Source organism: Anolis carolinensis, chromosome 2 (genome assembly GCF_035594765.1).
Source record: "Anolis carolinensis isolate JA03-04 chromosome 2, rAnoCar3.1.pri, whole genome shotgun sequence".
Classification (NCBI taxonomy): Eukaryota; Metazoa; Chordata; class Lepidosauria; order Squamata; family Dactyloidae; genus Anolis; species Anolis carolinensis.
The window spans coordinates 69,393,991-69,408,087 of record NC_085842.1 but is presented as its reverse complement, the minus strand read 5'-3'; the positions used below and the strand labels follow the sequence as shown (position 1 = coordinate 69,408,087).

At 39.9% G+C, this 14,097-nt stretch overlaps 1 protein-coding gene across 3 annotated transcripts in view; it reads left to right on the top strand.

Annotated features, from left to right (window-relative positions):
* Window positions 1–14,097, top strand: part of cacna2d3 (calcium voltage-gated channel auxiliary subunit alpha2delta 3) — a 713,907-nt gene that overhangs the window by 161,048 nt on the left and 538,762 nt on the right. For all 3 annotated transcript variants that reach the window (XR_010002615.1, XM_062969910.1, XM_062969909.1), the window contains exon 3: window positions 10,072–10,188. Coding sequence is in view for 2 of the 3 variants with exons in the window: in XM_062969910.1 (XP_062825980.1) it covers window positions 10,072–10,188 (117 nt within the window). In the remaining variant the exon portion in view is untranslated. The remainder of the gene's footprint in view (window positions 1–10,071; window positions 10,189–14,097) is intronic.

The window sequence follows — 14,097 nt, the reverse complement described above, 5'->3', positions numbered from 1 at the left end:
AAGCAATGAAAACCTGGGACCAAATCCAACTGTTAATTCCAATAGAGTAGACCCATTAAATTAATGGACTTTACATAAATATTGATTCATCAAATTTCCATTTATTCAGTGAGCCTATTTTGACTGGGACTAACGCTTGATTTTGGGTACCGCTGTATAACATCTTTGCCTTGCAGGGAATATAAATAATAATAATTTTTTTATAATTTTATCTTACAGTTATGTAGACCAGAATGTGCCTCTTTCTGTTTCATGTTATCTTTTGATTATCTGTAAATGTGTCAGAAGGAACTATTGATCATAGACAATATGATCAAAGGGATGAGGAGATGCCATTATATTTACTTTGAAGTGATCACAAAATACATACAAATTGAAGGGAAATAGCCCAAGTCTTGTCGTGTTCTGTCTAAAAGAAAAAACCAACAGGGGGGAGAAAGAGTACTATAATTAAAGTAATCTAGGGTTGTTCAAATTTTCACTCTCCTAAAAGAAAACCTATTTAATTTGGCTTTTAGACAAAAGTGGCCAGGCTGAAGTGAGTATGAGCTTTAGGATATAAACTGGTTAAATGTTTTCTTCTTGCCACAGTGCAGGTTTAAAAGCAAAAGCAAATGAAAATCAGGAAAAGGAGCATTCAGTTGTATCTAGAAAATATTGTTTCTTCTTGACGCTGACAAGAAAGTTGCAATATTTTAAGATGTAAATGTTTTAGGAAGTATCTTTATACTGAGCTAGGCTATTGTCTCATCTAACAAATGATAAAAGTGTATCATAAAAAAACATAAAAATGGTGTGCTAGTTAATTCCTGCTCTGCTCAACTCAGAAAATGTTTTGCTGTGGTTTAGACTTGCTGCAGTTTAGCAGTTACCGTTTGCCTTGAGTGATGGAGGAAGTCCCATATGCTCAGGTCAAACTAAAAAAAAAAATAGGGTTGTTGTGTGTTTTCTGGGCTGTATGGCAATGTTCCAGGCTTTATGGCCATACAGCTGGGCTGTATGACCATGTTCTGGAACATGACCATACAGCCCGGAAAACACACAACAACCCTGTGATCCCAGCCAAGAAAGCCTTCGACAACACATTAATAGAAATAGTTTTGTGGCAAGTAATATCCATAGAGATAGTAAAGAATATCTCCAAAATCACCATGCATGGAGGATGTTAATCAGGAAGGACACCCAGTTGTGGAGCAATGGTGCTGGAAACTAGGCAGCAAGAGCAAACAAGGACTGTAATTGGCTAAGCGAACGATCCCAAAGGGTGCTCACCAATGTGTCTTCTTCATCTTGGAAAGAAGTCACGAGTGGAGTGCCGCAGGGCTCCTTCCTGGGCCTGGTTCTGTTCAACATTATTAATGACTTAGACGAAGGGTTAGAAGCACAATCATCAAGTTTACAGATGACACCAAACTGGGAGAGATAGCTAACACTCCAGAAGACAGGAGCAGAATTTAAAACGATCTTAACAGACTAGAGAGATGGGCCGAAACTAACAAAATGAAGTTCAACAGGGACAAATGCAAGATACTTCACTTTGGCAGAAAAAATGGAATGCAAAGATACAGAATGGGGGACGCCTGGCTCGACAGCAGTTACGTGTGAAAAAGATCTTGGAGTCCTCATAGACAGCAAGTTAAACATGAGCCAACAATGTGATGCGGCTGCTAAAAAAGCCAATAGGATTCTGGCCTGCATAAATAGGGGTATAGTATCTAGATCCAGGGAAGTCATGCTACCCCTTTATTCTGCCTTGGTCAGACCACACCTGGAATACTGTGTCCAATTCTGGGCACCACAATTGAAGGGAGATGTTGACAAGCTGGAAAGCGTCCAGAGAAGGGCAACTTAAATGATCAAGGGTCTGGAGAACAAGCCCTATGAGGAGTGGCTTAAAGAACTGGGCATGTTTAGCCTGCAGAAGAGAAGGCTGAGGGGAGACATGATCATAGAATCATAGAATCATAGAATAGTAGAGTTGGAAGAGACCTCATGGGCCATCCAGTCCAACCCCCTGCCAAGAAGCAGGAAATCGCATTCAAAGCACCCCCGACAGATGGCCATCCAGCCTCTGCTTAAAAGCCTCCAAGGAAGGAGCCTCCACCACAGCCCGGGGGAGAGAATTCCACTGTCGAACATCTCTCACAGTGAGGAAGTTCTTCCTGATGTTCAGGTGGAATCTCCTTTCCTGTAGTTTGAAGCCATTGTTCCCACATACAAATACGTGAGGGGAAGTCATAGGGAGGAGAGGGCAAGCTTGTTTTCTGCTGCCCTGAAGACTAGGACACGGAATAACAGCTTCAAACTGCAGGAAAGGAGTTTTCACCTGAACATCAGGAAGAATTTCCTCACTGTGAGGGCTGTTCAGCAGTGGAACTCTCTGCCCCGGAGTGTGGTGGAGGCTCCTTCTTTGGAGGCTTTTAAGCAGAGGCTGGATGGCAGGAGTGGCCCTAGGTTTTTTTCAGGTTGTAAGCCAACCTAGGGCCGTGCCCCCCCCCCCGAAATTACACCCACCCCAAACTTGCCGCTGGCGGCGGGCGGCAGCGGTGGCCATTGGGTTGCTCGCCACAGAACCAGGAAGTAGCTTATATTCTCATGAGATCTCACAAAATATCGTGAGAATACAAAATACTTCCTAGTTCTGTGGCGAGCTACCCAATGGTCGCTTCCACCACTGCCGCCGCCGCCGTTTCGGGTGCACCCAGGAAGGGCTGCGCCTGAAGCGGCGGTTTCAGGGGCGTCAATGAAGAACTGGGCCTGCTGGATGGCCATCGGTTGGGGGTGCTTTGAATGCGATTTCCTGATTCTTGGCAGCGGGTTGGACTGGATGGCCCATGAGGTCTCTTCCAACTCTACTATTCTATGATTCTAAGGGGAAGATCTGCATTGACCATCTAATACAGCTTGAAGCTCACTGCAAACTGCTGAAGCTACAAAACACACAAGTATGAATTAAAGCCTTTAAAGCACACAAGCATTTCAGATAACCCCCAATAATAACCACATTGCATGATGAAATTGGCTCTACAGAATGTAAAGTTGTTTTTAGACACATACACACCGCACAGGTGCTTGGAGTGCTTTGTAAAATTGGAACAAAGGTGGAGGTCTGCCAAAAAACACCCATTTGAAGGAAAACAATCCTTCTAAGAACTCATTTTACTCAGTATCACTCTGATGTCTCTGCAACATTTCACAACAGGAGGCTGGCTGCACACCTTCTTGCTGGCAATGCCTCCATGGTCTAGTGTAGTGTATCTCTTCTTCCATGACTGTGACAGGTTCCTCAATGGCCCTATCTGAATGTGCATGCTTATTCTGAGGAGAATCTTCAGGACTGTGGAAATGCTGGATTTTGGTAGATTATGGCAACTTCTGCGTCAAACTCTTCATCAAAGGATCCAGTGTATGGGTATGGGGAAAGTGCAACACTTTCCTCTTGCATTTCAGAATGCATATCTACATTTTTGCCCCATTTATATTGAGACTGAAGACCAAGTGGTGCTGCTTTCAAGAAAGTAGAACATTTGCAAATTTTTGCCCCTCATGGCCAGTTTCTCTCAATAATAGTGAAGTTCTTAGTTCCTCCTCTTACATACTGTATTCCTGTTAATGTGCTCAATACTCCCTCCCACATCCCAGCCATTGTAGTCTTTTACACAAGTCAAATCACTTAACCATTACTTATTCCATATTCTTCCTTTGTTAATTGGTAACAAAATGCAAACCAAAAATGTAATAGTAATTGAAGTTGAGGCATGTAGTCATGGTTCCTTTTCCTAAAATCATTAGGTTCCAACCCAGAAGATTATTCAGTTTGGTTGTTTTTGTCATGATGGACTTGCAGACATACTTCAAGATCTCAAAAGTTTTAAGTTCACAGACCTTATATCACACACTACTATACATCAAATCATTTTTGGCACCTCCAGAAATTGTATATAGTGTTTTGGCATAGTCCTGATTTAATAATAGAATAATAAACTTTATTTCTATCCCACCCTATCTCCTGAAAGGGACTCAGTGCAGTTTACAACAAAAATTGGCAAACATTCAGGGGCATAAAAAACATAACAAATACATAAAATCATGGACAGTCAAATAAACAACATCAGGTATACTTATAAAACAGCTTAAAATAACAAATGAAAATGTAAATAAACAAATGGAGTGTTGTAGTTCAGCCTGAGCCTGAGATTGAGCCCATTCAGCCAGTAATTGTCCCTGCACCTGCTTTGCCAGAGGACTCACAGGTTGGGCCTGACATTCAGTCAGATTTTGGACCTAAAATGCAGCCAGAGTATGTTCCAGTGGATTCTGGGACCACAGACAAAATGGTTGTAAGAAGGCATTCTGAACCATATTCTTCTCCGCAGTCAAGGCCAGTTCACCATCTGCAAGATGGACATTCTAGTTTAGAGGAGGATAATGTGTTTGACAGGAGGGAGACGATCACTTATCGAAGAAAGGAGCGCGAATGTTTACAAAGGAGTAAACGACTGCTTTTGAAGCGTGTTAATAAGTAGTTTTGTCATGAGAGAAATAGTCTTCCCATGGAAGGGAGACCTTGGGTTTTCCTTAAATGCCTGGTCCTTTCTCTGCACAGCAGAGGTGTCAACTTTGTAATTCAAGAGAGAAAGATCTTTGCTCTGTGTTATTTTATGCCTTGCAGACGTGGATTTTGATTCAAGTTCCTGTCTTGTTCCTGCCTTTGAATCCAGTTGAATACTCTTGTGACTTTGCCGTGTGGATTTCCAATATCTTGGATTATATTGGAGATTGATCCTGCACTCTAGTCTTGTTTACCTTGGATTATATTGGAGATTAATCCTGCATTCTAGCCTTGTTTCCTGTGGTTTGTTTCATGTGTTGGAACTGAATCCTGTTTGAACTATTCTTGATACTTCTTGTGGGACTAAGTCGAGTTCAGGTTTGGACTATAACATTTGAGTGACTTTCTTGGACTCTTACTTATAGACTTTCAAGTACACTGCTCTTGTGGATTTAACCCATTCTATTGACTCTGAACTTTATTTGCTTGTGCTTACTTATAATCTTCAATAAACAACTTGATTGCTTATATTCTGGGCTCCAGTGTGGTTTCAAGGTGCCTGTGCAGCCTAGGGGTGCAACATGGAGCAATTGGGATATATTTCTGTAATAGCTCTGATAATAATAAGCAATTAAAACATGTAAAACATATAGTACAATTTGTGGCAGACAGCAAGCTGACCTAGGTCTCCGTTAGCTGAGTCAGAGTTTAAGCAGATGCTAATCCTCCTCCCTGCTCCCCCCAGTAAACTTGAGCACCTAGGTGGGTTTTTAAAAACTTCTTAAAGGAGAGGAGGGAAGAGGCAGTTTTCAGAAGGGAGTTCCAGAGGTGGGCAGTGATCACGGAGAAGGCCCCCTCTCTTGTTCCCACCAGCCACACTTGAGATGGTGGTGGAACCAAGGGAAGTGCCTCCTCCGCAGATCACAGTGTTCATGTTTGTTTATCAAGAAAACTCAATGGACATAGAGTAGGATAGTTCATAGTGCATAACTAACAGTGAATTTTAAGTGTATATAAGATAATCAGAATAATCCAAGCAATGTAATTTTTGCTTATTTATGCCCCCTAAAATGTGTACTTTTATATGCCCTTACTAATTGAGGTGTTTTCTATATCTTATCAGGATGAATGCTCATTAAAAGCTCTTACATTAAGTATATTGAGGTTAAGCTTCAAATTACAGGTTATAGCTTTATCTTATATAACTATAATTGGCTGATGTATGCACTATCGAAGTTAAGAAGAAAATTAACCTTTGCAAAACCTGTTACACCCCAAGGCTGCGAGGGCACCCTGAAAACCACACTGGAGCCAGTATCACAACTGAAGCAGTTTATTGAGGAATATATATATGTACAGTAGAGTCTCACTTATCCAACGTAAACGGGCCGGCAGAACGTTGGATAAGCGAATATGTTGGATAACAAGGAGTGATTCAGGAGAAGCCTATTAAACACCAAATTAAGTTATGATTTTACAAATAAAGCACCAAAACATCATGATATATTGAAAACATTGACTACAAAAATGCGTTGGATAATCCAGAACGTTGGATAAGTGAGTGTTGGATAAGTGAGACTCTACTGTATATGCAAGCAAGTAGCGTAAAAAGTCAATATAAATAATAGTCCAAAGTATAAAGTCTTTAACTGTTCAAATCAAGTCCAGTAAAGTCTCTCAATTGTAATCCACAAATGGAAGTCGTTAATTCCAACAAGAAGTCAGAGTTAGTCCGTAAACGCCGTCCAACCAGGGTCAGCCAGAAATTGCAAGGAACAGGAACAAGACGCTGCAAATCCACAAACTGTAATCAACATGGGAAACAGCCTCTGGGGAATCATGGAATCAAGGTTAGCAAGGCAAGGTTTACTTGAGAGACACAAAGCACAAACACGACTTGGAGATCCTGAAACCAGGCACAGGAACAAGGCAGGGAACAAGGCAAGGAGCAAGATACTGGAACATGGAGTTCTCTCCCAAGGATGGCAAAGCTGACCGCAAACAGAGCAGGGAGAGAGGCACCTTTAAGAAGTTCTCAAGACCACAAGTCAATGAGAGTTGGGACGCACAGAACTTCACATGGGAAAGTCATTAATGCGCCTGAGAGCCAACCTTCGACTCTGTCTCACCCCCCCCCCCCCCTTTGACTCCTTTCCTTCACAAAAGATTCCCTCTGATTAAAAGCAGTATTCTCCCCTGCATCAACAACATCTGGTAAAAGCAACCTTGACTGAGGATCGGAATGCTCGCCAATTAGTGGATTTCCTGGCTGTACAACTTCAGGCACCTGCAAAGGCATTGGGCTTTGATCCAAGTCCTGGATGGGTCCAAAATCCAAGTCAAACTCTGAATCAAACTCTAACTCCTGCTGAAGAACAGGCCGTGACAGCTGAGTTTCAACAAAACCTATTGTGTAGAGGAGGGGTTCCCAAACTTTTTTGCCACAGAGCCCTTTTAAGCAAAAGTTTCTCGTGGAGCCCCAATAAATGTTTATATATTATATTATATATTACATTTAGAGTCTCACGTATCCAAGACTCGCTTATCCAAGGTTCTGGATTATCCAATGCATATTTGTAGTCAATGTTTTCAATATATTGTGATATTTTGGTGATAAATTCATAAATACAGTAATTACAACATAACATTACTGTGTATTTAACCACTTTTTCTGTCAAATTTGTTGTATAACATGTTGTTTTGGTGCTTAATTTGTAAAATCATAACCTAATTTGATGTTTAATAGGCTTTTCCTTAATTCCTCCTTATTATCCAAGATATTTGCTTATCCAAGGTTCTGCCGGCCCATTTATGTTGGATAAGTGAGACTCTACTGTATGTGTGTGTGTGTGTGTGTGTGTGTGTGTGTATGTAAAGGTAAAGGTTTCCCCTGACGTTAAGTCCAGTCATGTCTGACTCTGGGGGTTGGTGCTCATCTCCATTTTTAAGCCGAAGAGCCGGCGTTGTCCGTAGACACCTCCAAGGTCATGTGGCCGGCATGACTGCATGAAGTGCCGTTACCTTCCCGCCGGAGCGGTACCTATTGATCTACTCACATTGGTATGTTTTCGAACTGCTACGTTGGCAGGAGCTGGAGCTAACAGCAGCCGCTCCCGCCGCTCCCGGGGCTTGGACCTGGGACCTTTCGGTCTCCAGCTCAGTGCTTTAACGCATTTCCACCGGGGTGTGTGTGTGTGTGTGTGTGTGTGTGTGTGTGTATGTGTGTGTGTGTGTGTGTATATATATATATATATATATATATATATATATATATATATATATTTCAGGCATGGGCAATCTTTTTGACCATCATAAACTTAACATTATTTCAGTGGAAGACTGCAGGGGCAATCCAATCTAGCTCCCTTCTATCATGCAGGAAAAGCACAATCAAAAAACCACCCAGCCATAATAATAGTAATACAGTAGAGTCTTACTTATCCAACATAAATGGACTGGCAGAACGTTGGATAAGCAAAAATGTTGGATAATAAGGAGGGATTAAGGAAAAGCCTACTAAACGTCAAATTACATTATGATTTTACAAATTAAGCACCAAAAACATCATGTTTTACAACAAATTGACAGAAAAAGCAGTCCAAAACATGGTAACGCTTTGTAGTAATTACTGTATTTATGAATTTTGCACCAAAACATTGCAATATATTGAAAATATTGACTAAAAAACATTGGCCACTAACAAATTGACTAGAAATAAAGACAGAATTGCATGAAATGAACTTACAGTAGCAACATTGTCAGAAATTAAATTCATAAAAAGTTCAATCCTTGCTGCCTAAAGAAACACCTGTGGATCGGGGCGGGAGGCAAACTGCATTGAATAATCCAGAACACTGGATAAGTGAATGTTGGATAAGTGAGACTCTACTGTAATACTACTACTACTACTACTACTACTACTACTAATAATAATAATAATAGAAGCCCCAGGGGGCATCCAATCCAACCCTCTTCTGCCATGCAGGAAAAAAACAATCAAAAGATCCCTTAAGTGATGGGAGAGAAATAGGGATTTGAAAGCAAAAAAGGCAAGGGGAAAAGTCTTTTGGCAACAAGGGAAGTGAGCAAAAAAGGCTTTTTGGGGGCAAGGGAAGCGAGGAAAAAAGGCTTTTGGGTGCAAGGGGGCCGAAGGGAAAAAGGTTTTTGGTGTGAGGGAGGTGAGGGAAGGGGGGAAAGCAGGAAAGAGTAGGGAAAGCTTGGAGGGGGAGGAGGGGGAGAAGGGGGAGAAGGGGGAGGGAACCATGGAGCCCATCAGTATGCTTCGTGAAGCCTCAGTGGCTCTGCGGGGCACACTTTGAGAAGCGCTGGTGTAGAGCATGAAAAACTAGATAGTTTTAAAAGAAATGGAAACCAAATTGAAATTAGAAACCAAAGTGAATAAAGTGAAGCTATCATACTTTAGACATCTGAGATGTGTTGGCTCACAAGAAAATACAATAATGTTTGATGAAATGGAAAGCCATAAGAAAATTACAGGTGGCTTGTTTTCAACCAAGGAAGGCTTGGGCTGTTAACAAGGTTTATTTCTTTCATTTGGTTGCCATAAGTCATAGTCATCTTGATGATGATGATGATGATGATGATGATGACGATGATAACAATAATAACAACAAGAACAACGAAGTTCATTCTAATCTATTTTTATGACTGTAAGTTCAAAAATAAGGCATTCACAGGTTGTCTGAAGTAGACAAACAGAGAAAATACCATTAGAGAATAAATATCTATTAAGTTTTGATATCATTCTTATACGCTTATCCTTAGATTTCTGAATTTTTTGTAGAAAACCTTAATGTACCTCTCTCTGCAGAGGTGCAAAACTAGTTTAGAGGTGTTCTGTATTATGAAAAACTTTTCCCATATGGCTTGGTTAAATCTTAAAACCTTTAACATATATTTTAATATACAGTTCTTATAGGAAGCCCAAAACCAAACTAACTTATCTATTGCTGAAAATAGTCCTTCGCAGAATATTTATTTTCTTTGAAAAGACAGAATTCCTTGATAAATGAATGTATGGTAGAAATCAAGATATGGTCCACTACCTCAGATGAATGTAATTTAATTGAATGTTATCCCCTTGAACCTTTCTATATTGTTTTATAATACACAGTTTTGTATCTTGTGCCTTCTGTTTAAAGGTCTATAACCAACACAAGCATATCATTCATTCTTTGTTTACCATTTCACAAAGGAAATGTTCCACGTTGGGATTGAGCCAGCACTTCATTTTGTTCCAGCATATAGAATGCCCTTGTGGGAAACATTCTTCGACCTGCACACCAATATATATATATATATATATATATATATATATATATATATATATATGTGTGTGTGTGTGTGTGTGTGTGTGTGTGTGTGTGTGTGTGTGTGTGTGTGTATATATATATATATATATATATATATATATATATATATATATATGAAAGACAAATTACTATAAGTATCTAATTGCAGTTCTGCTGTTCCATTTACCAACTTTTTTTCTCTTCCAGAAATATAAAGAATACGAGAAGGATGTTACCATAGAAGAAATTGATGGCCTTCAGCTTGTGAAGAAGCTAGCGAAAATTATGGAGGAGATGTTCCATAAAAAATCTGAAGCTGTGCGGGTAAGTAGCATAATGGTAGGAAGAATTCATCATCTAAGTTTCTTGAAAAAATCATCCTCTATAAAATCAAGGAAGAGGAAGATCACATTCCAGATGGATGGATGAAGCTCTCTGTTTGTAAGACCTGTGTGGGGATATTGATGTCAAGGTAACATGGAATACTCATTCATAGGGTAGCCATGTGTTGTGGTTGACTCTATGGGAGCTAACAACTAAACCAAGGATGGAATGAGGGATGATGGTGATTTTTTGCAATGTTTTTTCAGACTGGATGTATGTTGCTACTTAAATTACTCTGTCTTGAGAGGTTATCTCCCCCAACCATTTTATTATTTGTAAGGCCCTCTTTGTAGCTTCCTACCAAGTGAAATGATGTCACATTATATAGTATTGTCATATTGTAAGAGCATTCCTGAAACGACAACTAGTAGAAAGTGTTGCAAAACAAAAAAGAAAGCATTGCTACTTTCCTGGAATGTCTTGTGAGTTGTGGGATGGCCTACTATATTCTATTGCTCCCAAAGACACATCAGGAACTACGGCTGGAAGGAAGCAGAAGAGAGAGAAACATGGAGAGGGAAAGAGTTTAACCTCCCTTTGCCACTTTGTACAGGCAGTCCCCAAGTTACAAACATTTGACTTACAAATGACTCATACTTAAAAATAGGGGTGAGACAACAGGAAGTGAGAGAAATCTACCCCAAGGAAGGGAAATCCACTCAGGAGTTATCACGGAGTAAAGGTGTCTCCACTAAAACTTTGTCACCAATCCCATAACAAGCTACATTTTTCAAAACCCAATTATCACAGGGACAGAAAGTGAGGCGAAATCTTCTGAACAGGGGCACAGACAGAAAACAAACACCACAGGGCCCTTAACCTTTCCCTATGCTATTCAAAGCTAAAATATGTATATTTTTGGCTGGAGTGTAATTGTGCTTTGGAACTAAATACCCCAAAGCCCACCAGATCCTGTCTGATGTTGGAAAAACAGGATCATCTCTGATTGGTATTTGGATGGGAAACTGCCAAGGAATATCAGGTGTTGTAGACTATGGCCACTTCTACTGTTGCACCCCAAGGCAGTACGAGCACTCAAAATCCAGGCAGGAGCCAATATAACACACAAGTTGTTTATTGAAGCAGAGTAAATATATAGGTCTATGCGCATTTAAGGTGGAAAGTCAAAGTAAGAAATAGTCCATAATAAATAGCCTATTGTAATTCAGAAAAAGTTCATCAATGTCCAATTTGTAATCCACAAGTGAATCTCGATAGCTTCCCTTAGATATCAAAATTTGTCCATGAAACAATAGTGGAAAATAAACACTGCAAATTCACTTGGAAAGTCCCATAGCAAAGTCAAAGGAGCAAAGTAAACAAAGTGAAGTCAATCTCGATTCAGGAACAAGGAAGTCACGGTAACAAGGCAAGGTCTACTCAAGAGTCGCGGCTCGGCACGGCTCTCCTGGAACTGGAAACTCGGCACAGATTCAGAAGTCAAGGCAAGGAGCTGGAAACTGGAACATCTTCTGAGGAAAAGCAATGTTGACCCTGCAATGAAAATACAGTGCAGAGTACTTTTAACAGAATCCCAAGTCTGTAAGCATTAGGGAGTACAGGACCCATGAAAGTTCTCATGGGAAAACTAATTATTATCTAGTTTGAGAGCGAGTCTTTGACTTCTTCTCAGCCCCTGTTTTTAACTTCTATCTCTGGTAACAAAATCTCTCCGATTAAACTTCCATTCTCCCCCAAGTCTGTACCATCTGGTGTGGTTAATGCTGGAGAGAATTCGGAATGTTTGCCAATTAGCGGATTCCTGATTTCCGGCACCTGCAAGGCCATGGGGCCTGAATTCTGAGTAGGAATGTCTTCGAATTCCGCTTCCTCATCTGTTTCTGACTCCAACTCTCGTTGAAAACTGGGCCATGATGGCTGAGCCACAACATCTACACTGCCATATCATCCAGATTATCAAAGCAGATAATGCAGATTATGTGCTTTTAACTGGATTATCTTGAGTCTTCATTGCCATATAATTAAGTTCAAAGAAGATAATATGGATTTTACATGGCAATGTAGAAGGGGCTTAAATTTCAGGGAAAGGAAATGGCAACTATTTCAGGGTTTTCCTTGCCTAAGGGGGATGTCTACATAAAATGAAATAAAATCATACTCACCTTGTCTTTAGTGCTGACACAACATACTATGTTCTTAAGGATTCAAATCTAATTCAATTCTTTTTCAAATCCTGAGGGCTTAAATCCAGGTTTAAAAATAAGGCTTTATCCTCCACCTTTCTGGAAACCCAGGTTTATTTTACACCTGGCTGCAGTCTGGGTTGGTTTTGATGTTGAACCTGGGGGTTAGGTGGATTGGTGGCACAGCCAAATGGGAGCTCCTTAATTTTTCCTAGCATGCAACACTTTCCATTTTTGTTTCATTAGCATGCGATCTCCTTTATATTTTGAAGGTTTGTTTTTGTGAATAATTGCGGATTGATATTAATACACCTCCATAGATCAGTATGAAAATGCTAGCCACTTTGCTTCACTTAATATGATGACCAAGGCCCTATCGAGGCATATGTATAAAATGTGAATGTGCATATATTCATACATTTGCATGCATGGGTGGTGGAGGACTCAGAGCAATTCTGACCATGTGGCCAGAAATAATGCAAAGTATGGCACACATGATCATTGCAGAACTGTGCTTTAACCCTGAAATGAGCTTGCATAGGGGAACGTGGGTGGCAATGCAAATCTGAATTTGATTTAATAAGGATGTGTGTAGCCTTAACCTAGATACTATGTGCCAGGAAAATGAGAGTTAAGGCAGATTTTTTTTGCTTGTTAAGCCAACATCTAGGAAAGCCCTATGAAGTTTATTAGCTCATTATAATACTGCAGGTGATTTGAAGGTAAATACAGACAAAACTGTTGCTTTTTCATTATAGTTTTGTATATTGAACTTTCTATTTAAATGTATAAAAGTTCTCTTTAGTAGCAATATGCTTAACCTTTTAGCAGTTGCAGTAACTTGGGAGTAATGCCATGGAAAGTGACATGGAGAAAGGCTTAAGAAGAATTCGGGCAGTTGTGGTCTGTTTTCTTACCCTGAAAGGAGACATGCAAATCTTTGGATAACATATTTCTTCTGTGTATTATCGTTTTCTGCTTTGGGAGTGCTTCATTTTGAAGTCAGTGTCAAAGGGCTTTTGCATAAGAGTTTCAGTGGTAAATGATGAGCACCATTGCTGGGAGAAATGAGATCATTTCAGTCTCATGTTTTATTCCTTTATGTTCATAGTTGTTAAATTCTAGTGATGGTTGTTATACACTAGTGGACTTCTCATATCTCTACACTTTAGTTATCAAGAGAAAGCAGACCCGAAATTAGATGTTATAATCTGCCCGTTCTGTAGAGTAGCATGAATTCTTTTGAAAGCAATTTTGGCAGTAATTGTATATGGTTTTTGACTATTCCTATTCCTTCTTTCCCTCTTGTCTTTGCAATATGATTTCCCTGATGATTAGCTACAATTTAATGTCATTATTAATGTAATATATAATTTTAAGATCTCTTAAAAGTTCATATAATTAGAGAAACAAGTTTTTATAACAGAAATGGTTGGCTGGTATCATAGGCGGATTTTTATGTATGCTGTAATTCTGTGACAGCACAGAAAACCCAGTAGTTAAATATTTGGGGAATGGAATTCAGCTTTCTGGTCATTTTAGTTTTAATTTCGGGATGGACAATTTTTTAGATCTCAAGCTTAGCAGTAGTTGGAGCCTTCCATGCAAATAGGGAGGTAAATCCATTCAAGGTGCTGAATCTTTTTGGGATGTAGGATTCAGCACCTTGAAGAGTCTTTAAAATCTAGATAAAAACTTGGATTGG